The 26,465-nt window shown below is 35.8% G+C and overlaps 1 protein-coding gene across 2 annotated transcripts in view; it reads left to right on the top strand.

Annotated features, from left to right (window-relative positions):
• The first annotated feature begins 413 nt into the window (after positions 1-413).
• LOC135682658 (F-box/LRR-repeat protein 2) overlaps positions 414-26,465 on the top strand; it is a 52,717-nt gene continuing 26,665 nt past the window's right edge. The window contains exons 1-9 of one of the 2 annotated variants that reach the window (XM_065197639.2): positions 414-609; positions 9,892-9,956; positions 13,562-13,616; positions 14,981-15,055; positions 16,258-16,352; positions 19,814-19,882; positions 21,618-21,713; positions 23,465-23,591; positions 24,653-24,727. In XM_065197639.2, the coding sequence (XP_065053711.1) occupies positions 544-609; positions 9,892-9,956; positions 13,562-13,616; positions 14,981-15,055; positions 16,258-16,352; positions 19,814-19,882; positions 21,618-21,713; positions 23,465-23,591; positions 24,653-24,727 (723 nt within the window). In that variant the 5' untranslated portion in view covers positions 414-543. Of the gene's footprint in view, positions 610-8,475; positions 9,739-9,891; positions 9,957-13,561; positions 13,617-14,980; positions 15,056-16,257; positions 16,353-19,813; positions 19,883-21,617; positions 21,714-23,464; positions 23,592-24,652; positions 24,728-26,465 lie in introns of those variants that run through there. The other variant, XM_065197638.2, reaches the window with a different exon arrangement.

Raw genomic sequence — 26,465 nt, 5'->3', positions numbered from 1 at the left:
AAACCTTTGTCAAATGTCCCGTTACCTCTTGAATGGATGAACCCTCGATATTTTAAGCATTGCTTTCAGTTTATATGGGATTATATTTGAGGGAGCCACTGTTTATCGGTGATGAAAACAGACACCTACCACCACGGAATTGTCTAGTTTCCATACTGTTCGACCTGATGGTCATAAATAAGCATGATTAAAGTCATAAATTAACATGATTAATTATTTCAAGTAAAGGGTTAGGGTTAGTTTTAGGGTTGGTTTTAGGGTCAGGTTAGGTTTAGGGTAAACTAATTACGTCATCAGGTCTAGCAGTATGGAAACTAGACAGCTCCCACCACCACTGGGTTTCCTTGGAGCCCCAAAAGCTACACTACCTCGATTTCATGAGGCCCCCATGATGCAACGCAATCGTCCAAAACAAAAATAAATTTATTCGAAGTTTGGAAATGACTTGAAATTTGGCGATCTTACAAAACTATGGTCAAAATAAATATGAGAAAATAGAATAACATTGATTGTTGACGGAAGAGAGACATACTCCAACAGTCGATGTACTCAAACAACAGTCACCTAAAAGTTAGCAATGGAACAACTCGAAGTAGAAGCAGATTTGAGGTAAGCAAGAAAGTTTTGCCAATTGCCGTAAAAAGATTTCGAGTTCCCTTCCTTTTCAGCGTGTGTTGGTCAAGCTTCCGATAATAAGTTGAAAGTATTGCTTTTTTATTACATTGAAATTGTGTCGTTAAACCCCCATAAGCCAATAAAGGAAATAGTGCAAGTCGATTAATGCTAGTCAGTTTTGCTTCAACTTGCCTTGTATTCTTGGCAGGAGAAGAAGACATGTGCAAATATGGAACTGATTTTTTGTCTTGGCCTGTTTAGGCCCATGCTGCGATCGATTCTGTTTTCGTATGTTTTCCTTAACAAGACCACAATATGTTTCAAATTAAAGAAGTACAGTGATATTCCGACTTTGTTGTGTTGCTCCAAGTCCCATCTGAGAAGAGTCGTTTGAGTGACGGAACGCCAGTTAGCTTACAACGGGTAGCAAAGTTGGTCAGCAAAGTTGCTTCTGTTTGATTTGACATCTTATCAGCATGCAAACCAAGGCCAATAGCATCGTATCGAGGCAAATGGCATTGTAATTAAGTTGTTGATTTTTTGGTGTCGATTTTTATCAACCGAGCGTAGGGTTTATCGTTGATTTATTCATGCAAGTTAAAAAACTTGCTAGCATTTTGAATGAAATTTCATGGCTGAATGTGTATATGTCATATAGAAACTGGTTATAATCAGGCATGACAACTTTAATAACATCAGTGCCTGACATACGTAGCCCGGAGGCGAAGCCTGATAAAAGGTATTTACATGATGGAAACATGATGCATTTTACATGATTCTAAAAGACCGGTAAGTGGGTGATTCAACAGGAGCTTTTTGGGTTTGAAGTGGTGTTGTAGTTAAAAGTACTAGATATGCGAAATTTGAAAGGTACATTAAGTACAATTACCCTAAAAGGTGAACTAATAGGAGATTGTTGATAACACATTGCAAAAAAATGTTTACTTAGATATGGATTGTCAACTTAACATGATTTTTGTACATGATAAGCCATGGACATTCAGTTGCAACTTGAAAGAATTTATATCCAACATTTTAAAAGAAACCTGTGTACATTTTGTGTATTTGATTATTTCTTTATTTAGAGAACATGTTCTTGGAATCCAGCATCTGCTCTTGACAGTTTAGGATTGTTATGAAATCATATTTGAATTCAACCACAGTAGAAAAAGAAATATTTTCAGAGATATCATCACCAGACTTTTAAGAGTTAAAACCATTATTTGGGATAGGTCTAGAAGCTTGTGGTTCTATAAAAGTGGCAAATAAAAGAATATAAAAGAACTTACCAGTATGAAATAAAATCTTATATATGATATGCAACCCAGTATCTTTACAGTATATATTTTTGTATAATCCATGTTTCATAAAGTGTTTTTTCCTTGTCACAAACTAGAATTTTAGAGGCTTTAGTTTCACTAGTGAAAACTGGCAAAATTTTACTTTTTTAATTCATTGATGGGTATGTAAAATCACATAAATTATCATGCATTATGATATCAACTATTAAATATTCTTCTCTTCAAAAGACTGACATTTTCTATTAGAGATGCCAAGCAGTTGAATTTACTAGACATTGAGACACTAATTACAGCTGCCTTTTGCACTGGTTATCATAGATATATATACACAGGCTCTGATTTTGACTATATCACAGACAGATTGTGCACAATATGTTTAGATTATCTCCATGGTTTTTCTTTTGAAATTCATCATGTTAAGTACATAAACCCATAAATTCATTTCAGTGGTTAGCTGGGAAGATAAGTCCATAACAAAGACTTACCTGGCAAAAAAGATGATGAATTTGATTCAATTTTATCATTGTTTAATGCAAGTAAAAATACCAGATTTGTTTTTAAGAGGTCTTAAAATCGCCTTTGCATGGTATAAAAGATGCTGTTATGGCTGTAAGTTTTTCAAAAGTGTAGTGATTAGTATTCATAAATTACTGAATTAAAATGAAGCTGTAAGCAATGGGATTTGCAAGCTGCCAATGAATAGATTGCAACACAAGGAGTTGATATTGACACAAAAAGAGGAAGCTGAAAGGAGTTATTTTCAGTTGCCTTACAGTGCCCAGCAAATGGTAGCAATGTGTTAGGGGGCATCTGCCCACCAACAATCTAAAAATTGGTGTCTGAGAATGGTGCAAGTCTGCAAAAAGTCAATGACATAAGCCAATTATGTCCAAGCTTTTTCACGTCAAGTTTTTTAAAATGGGCATTTTGCCCCACCCCCCTCAACCTCAATGTTTCAACCTTAGTTTAATGACCCAAGTTAAAGATAGTTTCTACTCCATTGTACGAAAGTCCCTAAATGTTTATGAAAACTATTAGATGTCTAATAAAATACTAGAGTTGATGGTTTAATCTCAAGATAAAGGTTCGTTACAGTTCAGTTTGCATTGAATTGTCAACTATTTATTGGTCTATCTATGAAGCAGTGAGTCCCTTCAGATTTAGAGCTTTAGAAAATTAGGAGCCTACATGCCAGCTTTCAGTTGTCTGATAAATCAAATGGCTGATCAAGTTTTAGAGCTGTTTTCTCCTACTAATAAAAGTGGAACAATTTTAGAGGGAACAAAACAGCAAAATATCTTATTTATTTTCATTAAATATTTAATTTCTAATATTCAAAAGCTAATCATAAAACACAAACAAAACTCTAATTTTCACACTTTTTAAGCCAGTAAGGAATAGCGATACATCAAGAAGCACTGAAAGTTTTATTTTATCCTTAAATGCTGTTAAAGTTGCTGATAATTAGCGTTTTTTGCCAGCTTTTCACACATATATTGTTATTATTCCAATTCAGTTGACATCACTATTGGGCTTGCTAAGGTCAGCTTAAATAAACCATTGAAGTCTAAAAGGCTGCATGTTTTGTTTTTGCTTTTGCAATTATTGTAATGGATTTCAGCTTTTTGCCATTCAGGTTGCAATAAAATATTTATTTGAGAAGTAAAATGTCACTGTTTTTCTTTGTTTTCAGTTCCCAGTATCTTAGTAAAACAATTCATAGCTAAAGGCAATTGGCTAAAAATTTGCTCTTATAATTAATTCATAACAAACTGCCCATCAACGCTAATAATAAAATGATTTCTGTAAGCCCTTGCAGATGTGCGTACTGGCTTGAAAAACTATTTGCATATCAGATCAAGCATTGCAAGGCGCTGATGAAAAAATTCTTTGAGAACTGTTGCACGGATAATGAAAACTGGTAGTATTATAATCATTTCAATAAGCATTATAACCGGTTAAATTTTTAATTGAACGTCAAAATGTTGAATTGGGTGGACAATAGATTTGTTAGCTCACTTATTTCCATTGATTGTTAATATTTCATTATTTTCACAGGTTTATTTTAACTTTTAACAGTTTTTCAGATTTCTAAAATATCAAAAGGTCCCCAAAAGCGATTTTGACGAATAAATCTGTTTGTAGCTTTGCCTCATGGGTTATTAATGTTATGTAGCTGCTCTATTGCCCCAATGCATTTTAGCAAATTAAAAAAATGCTGGTCTGAATCTTTTATTGTATAACACATTGCAAGAATTTGTTTGGTACAGGAGAAAAGAAAGTCTTCTAATGAATGAAACAACGATCACCCATGTTACGATCAGAGAGCATGTGCATTGAACCAAATCTTTGTTACATTTGCTCTTTTAACCATATCGCAATTGCTCTGACCAAAAGAAGGGAGGATGACTCATTCAGAAGATTTTCTTGGTTATCTCCCAAATAGGGTTATCCTCCATATGTTAGACTGGCGTTTGACTGGCTTTCTAAATTTTATTCCTGAGAAACGCCCATTAAAAGGTGCAAAGATGTTTTCAAACTACTTTGGACGAACTATTGGGGTCCTTGTCACTATCCAGCGTTGCGATGCAACCGATCATGAAATAAACCATAGCTGTAACTATTTGGAAAATATGGGAAGGGGAAACTGGGGTACTCGTATTTGACAGATCTGTATTACTCTTTCTTGCGTGTTTGATTGTTACTTGAGTCATCTCTAATCCTCTCTTTAAGGCTGTGTTTATACGAGGAAGTTTTTCGCACCGTTGCATCTTTGTTAGTATTGTAGAGTACAGTTTTGTGTTTATTATTAAGTATTGAAACGTAGCCGTTTCTTAGCCCGTTGCATTTCAAATTTATTTCCCCGTTTATTCCCGTTTTATTTTTGTGCGCATGAGCAACAACAGCGAACAATGCAAACAGACAGCTAATTAAACGAGGAAATTGCGACTGTTTCGCCATCTGGATAATTTTTCCTGTTAGCAATGGACTGGGAAGGATCGATAGCTTACCGTTACACTTTTACATTCCTTCCAATTTCTCCCCGTGTCAGGGGTGGTCTGGCCAGGGTGGCAAAGTGGCGAAATTTTTTTAACTTAATGCCAAAAACTTAATGCCCTAGACTGATTATAGTGCGATTAAAGTCCCAATACATGCACTTCAAACCGCCCAAACCCTGGTTTCCGTTATTTCAGCCATGTGTTTATTTTTACGTTCACCCTGAGTACCAGAGCCACACAATTTCGAGCGTGTAAACAGGATAGCAAGCAGAGAAGCGGAGGAGCTTACTCCTTTCTTCTATTTCCGCTCTTTCATTTATGTGGCTCCGGTACCCATGATATCTGACCTGGAATGGACAAAAATCGCTTGATTAAAAAAACATCCATGTTTTAGCTATGAATTGATTTAAGTTTCGTTTTTAATCCATATTATGATTATATAAAACAGCAGATGTCAGAGACAGTGCTGTGTCTGGGAACGAAATTCATAGGGGGTGGTCGGCTGTTAATTGTATTTTTTTCAACTTAGTACACTGTTATACAGGACATAAAGCTTAGGCTGTAGTTATTGGCAGGGGGCTTCAATAAGTAAAAATAATGTTAAGTTCAAAAAAGGAAACAAAAAAGGAAGACAAGGGGTCATCACTACCGTCTAGTTACAAACTTAAACACAGATGGGAGGGACTGACAGAAGGTTCTCTAAGAAGAGAGATATGTATCAGGATTTAGCAATGCTAGAATGAAGCAGGAGAGCAATAAGAGCCTTCTTTTTCAAGATTTCTCGTTTAGAGAATGTCATATTTGCTGGCATTTGCAAATTGCTACCAGCAGCTTATCGTTCAAATGAAAACAACAACTGGTGGAAATGGAGATCCAAAAAAGATTGCTTCCAGGAACAAGCTCTTAGAGAAGAAACATATGGAAATAAAAACTGTGACTTTCAAGGTGGGGATTCGCAAAGAGAGAAAGGACCCAAAAGACGACATCTACACCCTGTTTCAAAAGGGTAGAAGCTTGCCAACTGTGCATACCCTGCGCATTCAAAACTTTGTACCGACGACCCTTTTTATATTTATATTTTCTATTATATATAGCAAATTCATAAGAACATGAGCATCAAAACTGGTCAAAAGTTGAGAACAAATTAAGAACAAGCTAAGGTTGAGTTAATGTAAAATGCAATTTTGAGCAACATTTTAACCCAAAAACGAGGATTTTTAGCCATGTGTGGGTGCTTTAACCATGAGTGGTCAAATGAAGGCTGTATAACTCACTTTTTTGGCAAATAAGGCCTGAACACCTCCCTAGAACAAAAAAGCTAGCAATCGCACTGCTTACACCATATTAATTTAAGAAAAAATCAAGAGCAATCCAGTCTCGGATTTTTGAAACATTAAGAAAAGTGAGCCTGGACCTGAATTTGCTGGTTGTTATAAAGAAATTAGTCGATACAATCTGCACCTAACAACTACCCTTCACTGTACAACGCGTATAAATGCTTGATGCAAGTCATTGACCAATTTGCTGATTCTTCTGCAAAAGGGTTGAAACTCTGAGAGCTTGAATAAATTTTGATCTTGATTCTTAATTCTACATGGGATTTTAAACCCTGATTACACGAGAGGAAATGTTTGTCCGAATTTACTAATTAATTTAGAAATACTGCTGCTGTTTAGTGCATTGCTTTAATATCAATTTTTATTAAATTAATCGTATTTTTAGGCCACATTTTTCGTGGGTGTGGTTCAATTGTTCCCGCCACGCCCTAAACCGGGCCCTTTGAGCTTTCTAGCCACCCTGCGACTTTGACGCCAGACCGCCCCTGCCCCGTGTAAATGCAACGCTGGAACAGAATAGCTAGAAGGGCATGCAGTTGCTCCTTTGTAAACTGAATGGTCTTTGTTGTACCATTTTGCTTTTATTTTGGCATAATGTACTTGCATTGTTAATTAAGATGTCAGTGAAAGATACTCACCGATAGTTGTGTTTGTTTTGTTCAAAGTTTTCAGATTGCCATATGATACCCTGGGTACCAGAGCCACATATATCCGAGCATGGAAATAGAAAATAGGAGCAGAGAAGCGGAGGAGCATCTATCTAGATATCTTCTATCTTCGCTCCTATCTGCTATTTCATCCAGGGGCGTAACGTGCGGGGGTGTGGGGAAGGGGTGTACACCCCCCCCCAACTTTCAGAGTACTCGTCGGTAGAATTAAATTTATAACAAAATGTTAATGTAACAAAATAATTTCTGTCGGTAAATATGGTTTTGCATCTCTTACACCCCCCGCCCAGCGAGAATGGTCACGCGACGCCACTGATTCATATTGTTTTTATCGATGATACGCATCACATGCGAGACGCACGTGCTTTTTAGCACTTCTCTTTTATTATGCCAAACAGTATCAGCGAAATTTAGCTGCCCCCGCAGCCAGTGTTGCTTGTGTACAGAATGCAACTAACGAATTTTCCCGTTGTTTTTCTAGAAAACCATTTGTAAGCATCAATAGTAATTTATATCTCCATATATCTTTATCGTAATTCTTGAATAAGCCCCGAGTATTTTTAGGGATCAACCATTTTCACAATTTGAGCATGGGGGAGGTTAGGTGTGGGGGTCTGGGTCATATTAAATTGTTTGTTAGATTTATGAAATTTTCAAAATTATTCCGAAAAATACAGATATCACTTATGAAACCTTGTTTGATTTTGCAATAAATTTTGTTCTAGGATTGACGATAATTGTGCTTTTGTTTTAATTAGCTAGTTAGTAATTGTTTATGATTACAACAAAATCCATGAAGATATGAAAACACTCCGATATGGTTTTTATTTTACTTTTTGTGTTTGAAGATCTAAGCATATTTAAATAGATCTTTCAGAAAGAGAACTGAAACAGACTTAATTGTTTCGAGATAAATTTGGTCTCGAGATAAATTTGAACCGATTGTGTTAAAAAACCTTGTTGTTGGCAAAATTTTCCAAAGAAAAAGCCACAGACCACCTTTGTTCAACATCGGGTTTGATAAGAAAAACCGAGAATTTGGCAACAATAGCGATTTCAAAGTTAATATTAGATTATAAAGTTATTAGATTATTTGATGTATTTTTTTAGAATTGTGCAAATTCGTATTAAGAAGAAGTAATTTAGCACTTTGAATTTTACGTCCAAGGGCACGAGGGAGATGTATCTGAAAATTTTAAAGGGCGATTGAATTTGGTTTATTTGTTTCCTTAGTGAAATTCAGGGACTGTTTCCAATTGTTTGTTTCTTATAGGTAGTTTGGTACTATTTGTTACAAAGCCTATAGACTGGATCACTGATCTAAAAAAAAGACTGGATCGAGCTTCTCCAGCCCATCGTTGATCCCACATTGCAGCGTCCATGTTAGAACCTCACCATGTTGCTTGAGACTAGAGAACAATCATTTTAAATCAAGTTTCACTTTCTTTTTCATAGCAAAATTCAAAATAACCGTTGAAACAAGAACTTGCAGCATTTGTAAGCGTCTCTAAACATTTTTGCCGTAGTATTCAGTTTATAAGAAGGAGAATCCATTGTTCACTTTTTTCTTTAGGCCTAATGCTTCTCGGATTTTTTGATAATTTAATGAATAATGCACAATGAAAAGCGCAGCGCTGTGTGTGTAGCTCTAAGGCAGCTCTAAGAGACTCAAATGGGCTGTACCCACGCAAGAAAGAAAATAAAATTTGGGGGACTTCTGAAGTTCTGCCCTAGAGAAAATTCTTATACAATACTTTTATAATTTTTCAGTGTTTCGACTTTGACGAGCATGTTCCTAATGGCGTAGATCATTTCGAAAGTTCTATAGTCATACTGTTTTACCAAATGTCGGAACAGTTGACCTGATCTCGTCTTTTGCCATTTTTTTCTTGACTATTGAAGATAATTTACTAGAAAGCATAAAAATTTCTGTTTGGAAATAGACAACATAAAAGTTTGGAAATAAAGACTATTTGCAGTAGTATTGCTTTTACAGAGTGCTTGCTCCAAAAAGATGGCCCTTTGCTATAACCCCCGACACTTTTCAATTAAATGTAAGGCAGTGATGCCGTGGAAGGGGGGCTAATGAATTTAAGGTATTTCGAGTACTAAAAATTATATGGCCATGGCCTTCGTAATGATTTTGTCGTCGTATTTATGTTTGATCACAAATAAGAAGGCTAGTAAAATTATTTATTGCTCACTGTTTATTTTGGATTTTTTATAGTCTCTAAAACATTATTTGCTATGACGTGATACTACTGCTTTAAATCTCGTTCTGGGGGACAAATCATTCCTTGAAATCTCGTACACATGTGGTGGAAACCTATGTTTTATTTGACAATCTCCAGAAACTCTTTTACATTGATGAACTTCTCGCTTATGATTATTATTATCTCGTTCCTTACTAAGCCTCGTTTCCTATTACATTTTTGTTTACGTTAGTCTTGTAGTTTTAGTTCTCTCTATCTTGTTTATGTTTTTAGCTGATGCATTGGCCTTACATTTACCTGTATTCACTAACACATTTTCTGGTATCCATCAAATCTTTATACTGTTAGGTCTGCCATTTTGTTTCAGCCTCTAGTTTCAAGTCTCGATATCGTGCAAATATGTAAACACCATCTTATGTTGGCTTTAGTTCAAAACAAAAGATATTTTGATTTATTCGGAAGCTAACTTGCCGATTGAAAACACGCTTGTTATGAAGCTCGTCAAATATCACGTCACGCAATGTTTGCAACGAAGTCGCGATGTTTCTGGAGACGAAGAGGCCTATGTTCTGATATTTGAAGTTGCACGTGAAAAATTTGCACTGGTAATACCCAAAGCGACGTTAATTTTGAGTTTGTCCTGATACAACGCAGGAGAAAATTTTCAATAAGTCATCAATGCTCTATTTGCTTATTTGATGTTTATATCGCCTTGTTAACTTTCTTTTATTGACTTATTCAAAAATTTGTCTCTACAGGGTTTCACCGAAGACACTGTTACTGGGCTGATCAACAAAAAATTACCAAAAGAGCTTCTGTTGAGGTATCCTGTCATTATTTATTCATTAAAACCAGTCTTTGTATTTAAGAGAAAGTAAGATTTCAATTAGGCAAGAAGTCAGTGCATTATCCAGCTTGAATTATCAAATTGTTTCTCACCATCATAGATGTTGTATTGAGATTTGCCTGTGACGGCTATATGGCAACGAGCGAGTCAGTCTCAAAAACTGAAGCCCTCTCGATGCGATTATTCATCAGTTTTTTGTTGAGATTGATAGACAGCGTATTGGCCATGCAGTGAAGTAGAAGTAGCCTTTGTTGCAATGAATTGTTCGTCAGATGTCCTCACTTTATATTTGTTTACATGCGCTTTCTATCGTTTGCTTCCCAACAGGTGCCCGAAGTATGCTCGTTTATAGCATTGAAATATTAAGCCCTCCTTAATTTTATTCTAGCAGGCCTGGGAATCCTACTCATCCATTTTATTCCTCTATTGTTTTCTTCTGAGCCGTTGTGCTTTCTTTTACCTGGCAAGAACGACACAAACTTTAAGACTTTAAGTGCCACTGGAAACAGATTTTGTTTGAAAGGGAAGGTGGTTGCTAGATAGGCATTTTTTATATCTGGAACATAGGGGAGATGTGTGCACTCTGCAGAGTTATGAAAAAACGAGCAATAGCAAATGTAACTAATTACCACGGGCTGCCGCTAATCGTCTCCTTTTCTACCTCAGTGATTGGGATACCCATGATGTCACTTATTGCCATTTGGGCGTTGTCTTGGGAAAGACGTTGGCCCCAGTTGCTGTCATGAATGTGCGCATGCAGCAGCGCTCTCTCCCTCTTTCTCTCTTTTTCACACACACTCTCTCTCTTTATGACTTGGTCAAGTCATTTCTTTATTACTACTTGGCAGTCGTGACGTAGTCATCGGGCGTTAGGAAACCGTGCATTACGGAACTAGCCAATTTCATGGCGGGATCTATAGATGTCTACTCCCTGCTGCACAAAACTAACAATCCTAGTAAAACTTATGGTTCATCCTGATTACTCGGCGGGCACGAGCGGGTTACGGGTGGGGAACAGGCTTAAGAGAAAGCATAAAAATAGATTAACATGATTTGCTGGATAGAGGTGCTGTGTCTGTCATCAATCTGTGCCAATTAGTAACAAATACCAGGTGTCGACTAAAATTGCATAGTTTAATTCGGATAAGCAGGAATTTTGAAAAATAGGGAAAAAGGGGGTTAGGAACATAATGAACCAATCAGCTACACGACGGTCAACGAGGCTCAGAGAAATTAGTGGTTAGAGATTACAGAAAATTCATTGTTGGCTTGATAACAAATGATTTATGCGTAGTGTTGATTGTAGAGTCATGTTGTTTCAAAATGGTTGATTGCCACTGCTACTTGTCCTGTTTTTCTTACAAAAAAGGTTTCGAAGAGATTATCTACACCTTCAAGTGCTCGTTTCGCTTTTTCTAGCTGGATCATAAATTTGTTTTGGTTTGTGACTTTTCCTTTACGAATGTTCACGAAAATTTGTGGATCTCCTTCAAAATTTCATTCAATATCCTGGGTATGCAGCAAATTGATATAACTGGTCTGTGTCCACGTTTTGGGCTGACTTGTGCCCTTTTCTACAAGCTCTTTGCTTTTGTTAATTTTGTCACTTATAGGAATTGTTACCAGCAAATAAGAATGCAACGTGTATTGTTACCGGCAAATAGGAATAGCAAATTGTGATTTCGTGATCAAGTCTCTCGGTTATTGTGTTTCGTTGTCCTTTAATCTCTTGCAGATAGCTGGTCAAATAATGTAGTTGTATGCTTGCTTGGGGTTTGAGACAATAATTTTTATGCACGCTACATTACGCCAGACCTGTTTTAATTGTGCGACTAAATCTATAGCAAGGTTGCAAGATCAAACATTCTTTAAAAGGTTCCCTACCCATGCAAGCACATTTAAAATATGCTGCAAGTAAAGCAACAACAATGATTATCACCATGCAAAAAGTGTGACAAATGAGAATTGATTGCCATGCAACACAACTCTTAGTGCGCACAAATGTCTACTTCAAACTACCCTTCCTCTTATAGCAAAAGGACAGAACTAAAACGAGTAGTAATATCGTAAAATTCAATTAGCTGTGATCGTACAATTCCGTAATGGTTACAGTTACTGTTCCAAAAGTAACTGGACCCGACACCCACGCCTATTATCATATCATTTTGACCCTAAAAATCTATCTGATGACCATCAGTAGTAAAACATTGTCAGTCTTCTTTGGTTTACGATATCAGTAAAGAACATTTGCGATCGCGATTGTAGATTTATCGCATTGCATTGAGGAAAGGGATAAGGAGGACCTCCGAACCCAAGACTTGCCAAATTGCAGCTGCTACTAATCATCAAAAATTTGCAATAAGATGGCTATAAAGAGACCTCTGGCATGCTTTGAACTTTGTGACTTGACGAAAGGGATGTTCACCGGGAAATTCACCTACAAGAACTTTGCTTTCATGAGCAAGGAAAACTAATTTTTCAAAAAGCATCCGGCTTTTAGAAGCGGTCCAAAATATTTTCTATGCAACATCTGTACAATTTCGTCCCAACCGCAGTCTCGAGGAGCTAATCACTCCATGGAGATCTCGTTCAAATTTTATTGACATTTTTTACCGTGCAATCCGGATAAATCCTTTTGTTTTGTTGGAAATCTCGTACGCTTTTTGCAAAGGAGAAGTACCCATCGCCTAGCCCCATGTTTTTCGATAAGACCCTCCCCGAATGAACTTAAATATTATCTCTTTTCGATATATAGGTTCTTTTTAGAAGGAATGCCTTGCAAGAGGAAATCAGTCGAGGGTGAATTTAACATATAGGGTTGCTGCCATTTGTAGTTAAAGATCTTATCCAAACCCAAACTAGTGACCTGGTTTGTGTGCAGATTTTAGATAATTATACTAGTTATGGTCATTATTCGTTTAATGGCACAATAAGATTCAACTTTCTGACCTGACCCAGCAGACCCTTTTGCTGTAGAACTGAATTCTGTATGACCTATCCATTTTAGATATCCATCAATAGTGTACTGGTACCAAAGTGTTCTGTTACTGTGTAGCAAGGGGGGGGGGGAGGCTTGTATTAATACAATCTAAGAGGATCGAAAGAACCCTGTCATGCCTATATATGCCTTGTTCGCAAGGTACCAGATTGATTTCGTTTTGGATTGTTTCTCATATCCGGTTATTGCTGGAATTACACATGAACCAAATCGTCAGTGTCTTCGTATAGATTGTAACCAATTCACCTCAAGGCGCTATGGAACCGTTTTGTTTCGAGATCACACTCATACAAGATACGAATATTCTTGTCATCACACGGAGCAAGACAGACCCATGACCCATGATCATTTCGTTCCTTAGTGGTCCACGAGAACATTCCTATGCATAGATAATATGATGAATCATCTGATATGCGCTAGTCCTTGATAACGGTACATGACATTAGTCATACCGATCAATACTCATTCTTTGCCAAACCTTAGACTTTCATCATATTATTCACTTGATCGATCTAAATAAATTTTGTAACAATTGTCAATGACAAGTGCTTTTTAACAATAGAAAATTTTATCTTGCTTCTAGAGTCTTTTCATATCTCGATGTAGTCAGTCTATGTCGCTCGGCACAGGTCTCCAAGGTAAGTGCCTTTTTGTGTACAAAGAATGAGTACGCTATGTGGTGGGTCCGATGATATAGAAGCGCCGAAGGCGCTAGATGTCTAACTCACCGGTACCCTGCGAGGCAAATTTGTTTACTTCCGCCATTTTGAATAGTGGCAAAAAGGAACTTGCTCCATACTGAGCCCTTATAAATTTGGTAAAAGTAAGGATTGATTTCTTTAACTTCTCTTTCGAATATCGATGTGAAATTTTGTGTGTGGGTTTATATTGCACTTAAATTAATGAATTGATGTTAATAATAGAAAATAAGCCGTCATTCGTTAATTCCAAGCATTACAGTCGCGGTGCTTTTTGCGGTGTTTTCTGTCTCGTCGAAATTCCAGAAAATAATGATTGATCTGTTTTCAAACGCTATGGAACCGTTTCCCTGTGATTAGTGTGCCGATTTCAAGGCATGTTCTATTTCTTGCGACCACGTACTCTTTACAAAACCAACGATCCTAAAAACCATTGCCAGAAGGGAAGTTGGCACAGCTTTTAGCGAAAACAATCGACCCTTTGTGGCATCATGAAATTTAAGATACAGATATAGCGGCCATAAAAGTTTTGATTGGTAAAAATGTATTGCTTTTATCAATTTTGTCATTGTTTTTCTTTGCATATAAGGGCCCTGTGCTTCTACCTTGAAGCTACCTCCGCACGCACTCTAGTTACTGAACATCCAAACTGAATCCTAAATGCGTTCAGGCAATACTGGAAATAGCACTGAAATAAAGCCACGTTATCCACCTTTTATGGTTTTGACTACAAAAAGCAAAATCCCTGCAAAGGACTTTCACAGCCAAGTTATCTAATAGCTTAATAGCCTGAGTCTTACTCGCGATACTTTAAGTCAGGTGGCTGGAACTCAGGCTTATAGCTTAGCAAACTGAAAAATACAGCAGTAAACTAGTTTTTTCAAAAGAACATCGACTGTAACATATGAAACGGTTATGAAACTGAAGAGGTTAGCGATGCCGGAGTCAAAGGAGGTACGCTGGAATTCGTAATGAATGCATCGAGTAACGCCACAGTATCGAGTAATATTTTTGTAAACTTTTTCCAATTTGTAGGTGCGTAAAATATCAAAAGGAAGGAATTGGCAATGCCTCAAGTCTTATACAGTTCTGCAAAATATAATTTTTTTGAAGCCATTATTAACATCCCAACGACATATTTATACTTCAAAAAGACTTTTCCAACATGGTTATGATAAGCAATTTTATTTGCTAAAAATGCCACTGTTTTCTTTACTTACCAGTTGCCTACACTCCTTACAGTAAAACTATACCAAAGTTAACAATAATGTACATTGAAAATCTACCTCTTGTCTTTTGTTTAGGCCTGGAATGTCCTTGCTCTCGATGGCAGCAATTGGCAGAGAGTGGATCTGTTTGACTTTCAAAAGGATATAAAGGTAAAAAGCTATCGATAAATTGTCAATATATTTTGTGTAAATGGTGCTGTTTTAGGTGTCTAAAGGGATATCATATTGTATAACGTCTTAATCCAAATGAAATCTATTTCATGACATTCATATCCATCCTCCATACTATTTATGACTCTAAATTCTTTCAGGTAAACATCAAAGATTTTCCATAACAAATTTCCTAGTTTATAATAAATTTTCAGTCTTTTGGAGCCGTTAAGGTATAGTAGAATCGCAATTTTTTCTCTTTAAACATCAAATATGACAATTGCAAGTTTAGGTTGTAAGGATTAGCTCATTTTTTCTGATCAACATGGATACATATTTAAGAAACAAAATTTATTGCATTTTCATGCCAGTTATTACTGATTGAATGTAATTTTTGCATGTTAAGTTACTATTTTCATATATATTCTCATTCATTTTTCATAAACCTAACGTAAACAAAACCATCAATATACAAAAGTGTCAAAAAGCATAAACCTCGATATAGCGTTTCAATAACTACATTAAAGCACATCCCGTTTTTCTTTACGTTTTCATTTGTCCAATGTTAAGAAAGCTACTTTTCACAATTTCTTTCTTGTTCTTCGGCCGTTTTGTCCTCTCTTACTTTCCTTGTGTTTCTCTTTTTCAAATTTTAGACTACTTGCATTTGTTCTTTCAACATTCATTTTCATTTTTTTTCTTCCTCTTTGTGTACTTCTTTTCTATGTATGTTTTTGTCTGATTTTTAAAATTTTTTTATTTTTCCCTCGTAACATTTCTATGCCTTGTTTCTTGAGCCTTTACCTCCTATGCGAATTAAGTGACGGAAAATTTTATAATTTATCCTCATCTCCAAATCTTTCCATGTTACTGTTTCCTCGTCGCTTTCTTTTGCTTAAAGAATTCTTTCTCCCCTCGCTATTCAACTTTGACTTTTTCCAAATTTTCTCCCACTTTTTCTAAATAGAATACCTTTGTATTTTTCTCTACCTCTCAATCCTTATCGATCTTTTTTGTACATCATCTTTGTCTTTTGCCTCGTTTTTTGCTTTCTTTTCTCACCTCCTTTTGCCTTAGCTCACCTCCTCACTGGGTTGGTCTGGTTCCCATTGCCTGATCGCCTATTACCTTATCTTTCTGATCCCGGTGGCATCATCTTCTGCCATGTATCATTTCTATTCATAAAATCTTTCCACTGACAGGGTCCGGTCATACAGAGCTTGTCAAGACGATGTGGAGGGTTTCTGAAGCGGCTAAACCTACAAGGATGCCAAAGTATTGAAGATGATGCCTTGCGGTATTTTTGTTATTTCTATTAATTCTGAACTCATTAGCAGAAAGTTTTTGAGTGATGACGTCATGAAAATATATTTTTAGAATTTTTTCATTTATACCACATAACTTGACAGGCAATTAAGAAATGCCCTTATATTGGCCAAATTTGCTCGGAGCACTTTTGCTTTTCCCAATACATCATCTACTGCTCTCCTTATTTTCCAACTACGCTCAATTCATTGAAAAACATATAGATAAATCTGAAAATAGTAAAACAAAAGCATGGGTCTGAAACTATCATAAGGACTTGATTTCTTCTTGAGGCAAAAGTTAACGCTCAATTCCAAAAGTGTTTGTTCAGTCCACAAAACTGAACCAACATTGGATGTAACCTGATGCTAACTGGAAAAAGTCTAGTAGCAATGTGTAGCCAGAGGCAGCATACCCTAGCCTATAGAGGGAAACAAACGACTGATCCAAATAGACACGTTTATACTTGCATTAGGTAACACATTTCAGCGAACTAATTGCAGTTGGTATTTTCTTGTAACCATGCATCCAAGTAAATAGAAAGTGATTGTGAACTTAAGATTGTTCGAGTTCAAAGAGTACGCTGGAGGATGCAAATACAAGTTTAGATTTTTCACCCTTCCAGCGACACCCACCGGCTATGTAACTTGGTCTTCAAAGCTAACATTGCATATGAACTCAGGTCGAGTTGAGCATGCCAATCATGTTTGCTGGAGATAGACAATAATTCATAGGATGAGGTCATAATGAGTTTTTGTTTCACCCAGTAGAGCATTAAATACAAAATATCACTGGCGGCCCTGAGCTTAGTATATACTTAAGCTAGAGCAATTTTAAGCAAGATGATATCACAAAGAAACAATCAGCTAGGTTAATGCTGATTGAAAAAGTAGAAATGATTTTGCATTAGTTTCTATTTAAAGGACACGTAAAGCTGAACGTGGTTAGGTTATGTAATAACGTTAATTTGACGATTTGAAAGTCATTGGGTAGTGATACTTTAAGCCAATATGATTTTGACTTTTGCATTTCAAATAGCATAGTGATAGCCACTTCGATTATTGCAAATTGGAATTATTTGATCTGTTTTAAATAAGCGGAAATTGTATGATACAGGTATATTTCATCAGGAAAGCTCATTGCAGTCACAGACTTTATTTTGAAGTTAACTTGTTTATGCATTCTTATCACTTCTTATAAACCTTAATTGGAAGGTTTTTAGCAAAGTGCCGGCTAATGTAGAAGTTTTTAAAACTTTCTGTTAATTCAGGGATAAGTCTTCTTCGGCTTATTTAACTGAAGAAAAATGCGACTCAATTCTGTATCATATAGATCATAATTATCAGGCTCAGTCTCTTCTATTCAGTTCGTATCACATTGCATGCTTCTAATTTCTTTACAATCTAAACAATTTGGGCGATCAGGACATAGGCCAATTTTGTCAACATTATGAGATCTGAGAAGTTCCGTGTTTCAATCAAAACCTTTGAAAATATAATAATAATTACTGCATTTCTACATCATATTAATAGAGTGGCCAAGTGATGACGCCATAATGATATATTGGATTCTGGAACTTTGCCCACAAAGTTATACAGATCACGGTGAAAACCTCTAACTGTACCAAAACCTTAAGCATGTTACAGAGGTACTGAGATATGGTCCGTGAAATATCTGAGTTTCGCTTTATTGATTATTTTCCTTCGGGTCTGGCTCATCAGCTTTAGAACCAAGGCCAGTTGACATTAATTTGATGAGAAAAGCACCTTTGTTTATCTGACCATTTCTCAAGTATTATGTGCCAGATTTATCTATTTCATGGTGTTCTTTCAAGCTATTTGCAAGTTTAATGAAATCTAAAATAGAATTTTATTATATCATATCGAAATGCAACATTATTAGGTCCAGGATTTCCTTATCTTTGGTAAACCTGGTAACCCTTTTCCGAGTAGAATAAATGCTTAAATGAAATTGAATAGAAATACTTTTCCTGCGACAAAGAGCCCTGGGACAGCCTAAGAAGCTTATATTTCCCCTAAATCTTTTTTAAAAAAAAGTTAAAACATACCCCTTCTACGAAGAGCTTAACCTAGAATCACTCTAGAATCAATGGAGCAATTACGGATTTGATTAGTATGCGACAGACTAATCAGCGATAGTTTATTTAATCCACAACAGTCCGCTGTTTGACAACTTGTTTTTGATTGATGAGAAACCCATCTTTAGTTTCCTCAAATTGCGTTGTAATTTAACACTTGTCTTTATGAATGTGCCATTGAGTGATGGTCCAGGCTAAATATACCAATGTTATCCTTTAAAGGTTTGTTTTGAATTGAGAAGCTACGTCAGTTAAAGGCGTACTGAGTGGGACATTATTCCAGGGATTAATCTTCGTATACAGTAAAATCCTTTTCTTTCCTCTTGCTTGTTTGCTTTTAAGTCTGTTTGACTCTTTTGTCAGTCCGAAACTGCCAATTTATTTTGCGACTTTTGACATGCTGTCTTATCAAGGAAGTTCAATTTTCCCTAACATACAGAAAAAATTGATGAAAATTGTCTTTTAAAGCTTTCCGCTTATAATATTTTCCACCCTACTCAAGGGTTTTATTCGTTTTATTCGTATTCTCACTGTTTTTGTCTGCCGTATCAACCATTGCTCAGGCTTTCAGTTAGTTTCTTCAACTGAATGCGCGATTGATTTTACTACAGCTCCAAGAACATGCCTTTCTTGTAACAAGCATTTTATAGGCAATGATTATTCTGGGAATAACAAGAAATGCCACTGTATGGAGTATGCACTAAGTTTCTGACTTTTTTGTGTATGTGAGGTGTTTGGGTCGCTGATGGGTTAAACATAAGGAGCCGATCAAATGCTTCATTTCTCTACTTTACTTCCGTCTGCTTCTGTGATAAGGTTTTTGCTTACTTTGGCAGTTATCGATGCTTTATGCTCTGAGGATTGTTGGACGAAAAGCTCTGTATTATTCTTTGTTATTATGCTTAAAGTTTTCCAGAGTCTATTTGAATTTTGTAACCTGTCGTATGAAAATTTCTTCTGCAACGAAATGTATTTTATCTGCAAAATGAATCTAAAAGCGTGTTGTAAATTATAAATCAACTTCTCTATTAGAATGGGTTCTCTTTTAGAATTTGTTCCAAGCTGAAGAAGCTCTACTATAAAGTAAACTTGTCAAAGTTCAGCATCTTTTTAACCAATTTATCTTAGTACTGTGTTTAGTATTTTAAGAAGGGTCTTGTATGTAGCTAGAAAAGTTCACTTGCCACCAAACGCTGTACAGCTGCATGGTATTTATTTTACAGGCATGAATCACATTTAGCTTCTCTGATTCATTCTCTCTTGAAAGGAACTGCGCTTCAATGAATACGACAAGGGTTTTTGGACGTTTCAATTCTCTCTCATATCGTTGACGGCAATATTTCTCTTCTTCTTAGAACATTTGCCCATCAATGCAAGAACATAGAGGAGCTGATTCTGCGTGACTGTAATCGTTTAACCAATAGGTAAGATATAAATTATTTTCTGGTACAGAGTTTTGCGAAACGTTGTTTGTTTACCATTCTTAAGAAATACATGTTAGCAAAAGGATTGAATCTTCTCGTCGTTTTCGCTTCTCAGATATGTCTGCAAATCAGATTTAATGATATCTACTGTCAAAAACCGTTATCTCTTCCAGCTTTGGATTTGCAAAGTTCTTTGGAACATTTTTGAGACCAACTATTGCAGATTAGTGACTTTGGTACAAAATTTTCCGAGAAATAAGCCGGAGGTTGCATTAAGCTTTTCTACCATGGCGTTGACATGCTATCCATTATGATTTTTGTAGGGTTCTTTTTGGTGGTGTAATAATTGAAATGGGACCTCTGTCTATGGACTGCAAGAAGGTCCCACCCAATTTTGTTTAGCGTGCTAAATAGAATCGTGAGATGTATAGATTATGATATTTCTTTTTAATTGGAAACGCTGAGCTGGACACTTCAGTTAACGAACCTTTCAAGTTTTCGACAACAACGTCAACCCTAGTGAAGTTTTAAAATCATTCATGTAAAAGTACCTTGGGGCCCATTTTGAACAAGGACCCGTAGTTATCGAACTAAGGTATTCTAAACCACGTTACGTCAATGGTCCTACTGAAAGATCTTGCCATAAATAGCATAGGCGAGGCAAAGCACCAAAATGCTCTACCATGAATGCTACATGCAGAAATCCAATTCTAATTGAAGCTAGCAGGAAAAAATCGTACAAGAAAACTCTGCAATCTTAAACAAATTAATATTTTTACCACTGAGTGCAACCCAACTTTTCAACAATTACGTAAAGAATAATTGTATTTACAACCTGATTAGCTGGTCATGGTAGACAGAAACAGGAACCTACAACACTAGATAGACGATATAAAGAGTTTGCGCCCTTCCTCCTAATTTAATGTTCAGATCACCTTCTCAGCCTTTAATTGGGAGAGAGGTTTATTTGTTTACTTTAGATAAATTTCCATTCTGCATGTGGCATTTGTATAAGCAACTGTGTCCAGTTTTAACGCTATTAAATGAGATGGTATAAATAATACACGACATATTAAACGAGTACGGTGGTGGAGACAATTTTCTAGAAACGCTGGTAGACCAGTAGAATAGACCTAAATGCATTTAAATCTTGATAAATGCTTTTAGCAAAGATGGAAGACTACTTCTGAACATTATCTGTACTTTAATGAGCTTTCATATGGTCTGTATGGTTTCTTTCGCCTGTTAAAGAGTTTTAAATTTGCTGATTTCAAATGTCATAAAGCCAGCTACCGTGAAGTCTATAGGATTTTAAATATACGACACAACAAGTTCGGTTTTGACCTCTGAAGTTTAAATCAGAAATACTTTGTTTCATTTTCGTTTTATGTTTCGTTGAATTTCATTAGAAATGTAAACGTTTTCGGGACTCAAAAGTTTAGAGGTATGCATCATTTGTTTATCTTTAGAATCTGCCACAAAGTTGAAAGACTAGGCCACAAAGCTGACACCCAGCCTTATGTTCTTCATTGACATCGTATTTTGAAATTTGTTGCTCGAATTTTTTTGATCACGTTTGTCTGACCCTATACTATTTAGTGTTTCATGAAAAGTAAGGATTTTGAAAATCTTTGAAGAAACCAGTTCTAATTTAACATTTAGGTGAATCTTGATTATCCATATTTTTCAATCATTTTTTGAATTAGTTTTTGCTGCTACGAAGTGTTTTTTGCAGAACTTGTGAAAGCCTGAGCAAATATTCGAGTAGACTGCAACTATTGGATATCGAGTCATGCATCGAGATAGACGACAACGGACTTTTAAAACTAGGGTGAGGATTTCTTCATGCTATATTCATTCTGTAATTGTGGGAAAGAGGTTCTAGGATTGATTAGGGGGACAAAGTATTAAACTTCAATCAACTGTCATCCATCTGTATCGTACACATCGAATCAGCTGGCAAATTAATTTATATGTAAATTGCTTCATGTAGTACTCCTTTTTCAACCTGTAGAAGTTTCTTTTTGGAGAATTGGCTTTAAAGGTACAAAAATATTTTACGATTGGTCAGTATTTTGTTTACTCCTTAATTGATTCTTGATTCTTCGGTGCAGTTGCGATGCCCTTTCTCTCAAACCTTGCCCCCGTAATATTAAATTTTTTTCATCTACAGCATATTATTACATCTCACTCCTAACATGGTTTCTTTTTTACTCAGTGTATTCATGACATCGCATTATCTGACCCTGCATTGCTGTTTCCTCGCATAAATATACAGGATGCGGGATGGAATTTTGCATTTGATATAAATTATTCAGTTTAACCTGGTTTTTCGAAATTATTCTAGCTCGACCTGGTCTTCTGTTTCTCTGTTCGCTTACCTTTGAATTAAAGTCTCAACACTATCAACGTTCAGCTCTAATCAATGTGATATTTTGAGTTTAATTTAGTGTTTTTTTCAAAATCATTTTGAAAGCTGGCAACAAGCAAGGCGACAAAGAGAGATACCTTATTTTAGCTATCTTTCGACGCAATTCGTGTATATTTTCCAGTTAAAATATGACTTAGCAATCATTTAAAGTTGAGCATAACTCAAATTCTATTCCGATATATACAGTTGCGAAATAAGCAGTTGGACATTATCAATACAATACTAACGTTTCGTCTCTAGCTAGAGTCGTATGCAGTAAAGAGTAAAGTATAGATAAAAGCAAAAATATTATATAGGTAAGAAAGGAAGAAACAATAAGGACCTGCAATATAAATATACAACAACTATGAAGAAACAATATGCAAAAATAGATGAAATAAAACTGGAACAAGATGTCTTTCTTTGATCGCCGTGCTGGTTATTAGTTTCATTGTTATGCTGCTCTTTTCAAGATCAGTATTTTAAAAGCTACTCTCAATTTAATCCATTCCAAAATGTGTGTTGTTTGTTTATTATCGAAATCGCAAGGATTAGTATATTGAAAATCGACATGTTCATTAAATTTCTGGTCCACAATCCGAATCTGAAGTCAATCTAATTAGTATATTGTATAGTTTCATTAATGATGGTATCTTAATAGTTGGTCTTTGAATTAAGCAAAATAAACAGTTAATGAATGATGATTTTAAAGGCGCTTACAATATTTGGTTGAAAGATTTGGTTATTGTCTATAAGTGGTCTATAGATAAAAAAGACCGTTAGACGCAAATTAAAAGAGTTGACCTTAAAAATTTATGACAGCATATATAGCCAATGCGGTTTGAAGATAAAATGTGGTGTTATGATGAACCTGGGATCATGTGGTGTAAAACGCGAAAAACACAAGACCTGCTTTGGTATGAAACACATACCCTGCCTTGAGTAGAATAAATGTTAAAAAGTACAACAACCCTGAATAGTGACTTTAACTACTTTAATTGTTTAATGGCTTATTGAAGTATATCTAGTTTACTTGCAAAAAATAATGGTTGATGTCTGTATTTTTGTGAAAGTTTGATATCAGATAGATATCAGACCTCGGTCTCTTATGTGGTTTTTTGTCCTATGGGCAGCCTAATGACCTAAAGTTTGCATAATATTTTCGTTTGCAGGGAAGGCTGTCAAAAACTACGTTATCTCAATATGTCATGGTGTAGAAGGATATCATCGGATGGTTTACGTGCCATTGCTAATGGATGTCCGATGCTCACAATACTCCTCCTAAGAGGCTGCACTAACGTAAGTGGTCCCAGTTTGTCTCCGGTTTGACATTAAATTGCAATTCTTGCCATAAATAGCAATACACATAAAAGTTTAGTCAAGAATGACATTTTTTCTACGAATCTTTCTACGAATTTGTATCCATATTAACACTTAAATTAGTCAGGGTGACTGCTCAAGCATTTTCGTGCGTTTTCGTTGACTCGTAGATTAGTGACATGATTAACGGTTCACGTGATTATCAGCTATATTAATACGTCACCTTCTTTTATTATGAGATGCTCGATGTGATTTTCTTAATAAAAATGGTTCAAAAATATCTGTTTTAGTATCTGATATAATATTTTCCCAAAAATGTCACAGAAAATTGAAAAACTGGAGGCTACAACCCCCAGCCTCCTTACGTTGTGCGCGTATGGGTTGAAAAGAGGCAGTTTGGAAGCTTCAAGCTATTGTTTTTTGCCAATTGCATCACAACAATCAACTGCTAATTCAAAAACTTTAAGCCATTTTACGACCCAGTCAAAATTAAGCAACTTACCATACAACTCTGATAGCTTCATTTTTCATGGAAAGCTAGTTAGCGGTTGAAATGATAGGAAATATTATAGGTTAGGAGGCTGGTATTCATGGGGATCAAAACATAGCTATTATCCTCTTCTTTAAGACCTAGGAGCCAGGATTTTCACTTAATCTGGTCAGCTTTTTCCGTGGACTTTGGATGTCTGAACTAAACTGTAAACTTACAGCTTTATCTCAGCCTCTCGGTATTGCTTAGTTGCTAGATGTTTTAAGCAGATGCAATTGTTTTTTCCAGTTATTTTATGTTTAAACACAGAATTGCAGCCAGAAAATGCAAACTCCGTAAACAGGATGCTTGTATTACACTTACCAAACGAAATCTTTTTTTTGTGTTTGAAACCTTTTTCAGATATGCCTTGTCTGCCAAAATGTATTCTTGTGAAATTTGCTATTTCTAACGAATTTAGCTTTACATAGAATTATGATTTATAGTTGCAATGTAAAGAAGTACTTGCTTAAAGGCACACAGTTTGAAATAGATTACCCTTTGATTATAGATTCGGGACGAAGGTTTGCAAAGCGTAGCAAGATCTTGCAATGGATTGAAGAAATTAGTTATTCAAAGCTGTATGGTGAGTGAACCCTTCTTATGTCGATTCTTGATTATTTGTGTTCTTTTAGGGGTGTAGATCTTTTCAATTCTTAGCGGCGAACCAATTTTTTTAGAAGTACTTTTAATACAAATGTAGGTAATAATTAGAAAAAGGGAATGGTCATTTGCGGCTTCACAGTGAGCAGTAAGCTGTTTCTATCAAGAACTTTAAGAGTCAATGCAGTATCAGAAAACATACAGTTTTGATGAGAAACTAATGGAATCTTCAGAATTGCTGTAGCTTTGAGTACTTTAAGGGTTAAAAGTTCCCAAGCCCTAATGTTGTGTTCAGGCAAATTGTAAAAGCAACTTCCAATTCAGCTTGAATTTGCAGCGCGAAAATACGTTTGAAGGAAAGTAAACCCTAATCCAATTTGCCTTATGTTTGTGACGGTGAATATTTCTTTGTGCTAGACTATTTGAGTTCAGTATGTCCCGGGGTAGCTTATTCGTCGAAATTCTTTTTTGTTTGAATTAAGATAACTTTTTACCGGTTAGCTATGTGGTTTGATGTCCTATAGGCAGTTGCCTAAATGAATGCATGAAGCGTGAAACTTTGAAATGCATTATTTCAGCATTCTGTCAGTATCACCAAAGCTAATGAATTGATAATAACTTTTTTCCCCTTGATTTTTTCTGGCAGTTTGATTGCCTTTGATTGTTGGATTTTTCATTCCTTACAGTTGTAATTACCAAACATCAGTAAAGTTGTGCAACTTATTATTCAAATTGATTATTAAGAATAAAACCAAATGAGGGATTATAAAGCACTCTTGTTCAATTTAAAAAGGAAACCGCTTTTGATCGCTAGTAGGAAGGAAAAGATTTGAAAGGAAAAGCAAGCTAAAAAGTTTTGAATTTTTTAGCGAAACGGTAATGAAAGCCGATTTAGTGATAAGTATGAGTCCAAGCTGCCGGAAGGAGATAAATTTTTTATAAGTCACCTGTTTTTTATTCCTCTCTGCCAAACCTTATGCAATGCTTATCATCAGCTTTCTACTATACAATATTTTCTTGTTTCGATCTCAAAAAACGCGGACTCGTCCTCCCGCGCGAGCTCTTGTTGTGTCTCATGCTTATACGGGCTTATCGCCAATATCTTAACTATCTTAACGTTGATTATTGACATGGATACCAGACAGGTCCGTTATTTACGATTTCATGATTGAATTCAATTAATTCCCTAAACTTCAAGAAGCTCAACACGATGAAAACTCGGCTCAAATCCACGCTCTTTTGTCTCAATACGAGGTCTTTCTTAATGTCCGAAAGTCCCCCAAATACTTTTTATTCCTTTACCATGGGTTATAGAAATATAGTTCAAATCCCATAATTTAGTTTTAGAAATATTGTTCAAATCCAGTCTCAGAAATATTTCTCCTTTTTCGCCTCTGAATCGGTCTATAGTACAGTATCCCTGGATTTTTGAGGCTCTGGACTCAGGGTACCATGCTTTATGCACTGCATCAACTTTGTGATTTTGGCAGATTTCGGTCATTCCTCTTTAATGATAATAGTCAACTTTAGCGATTGATGCACAGCTGATAACTTGCAGTGGAGCAGGACAATACCGAAGTAGTATTTGTTCGATAAGGTACGCAAGCCACAACCCTTCACAAAGTATATTGAGACCAATGATAAATTAGGACAAATTTATGAATAGTAATCTACTAGAATTGTATTTGATCCCCTCCCCCTTCAAGCAATGTTGTTGAGAT

The sequence above is a fragment of the Rhopilema esculentum genome, chromosome 16, assembly GCF_057945365.1.
Source record: "Rhopilema esculentum isolate cy_ngs chromosome 16, ASM5794536v1, whole genome shotgun sequence".
In the NCBI taxonomy this organism is placed as follows: domain Eukaryota; kingdom Metazoa; phylum Cnidaria; class Scyphozoa; order Rhizostomeae; family Rhizostomatidae; genus Rhopilema; species Rhopilema esculentum.
The sequence above is the reverse complement of the archived record's forward strand: the minus strand, read 5'-3'. Positions and strand labels throughout refer to the sequence as shown.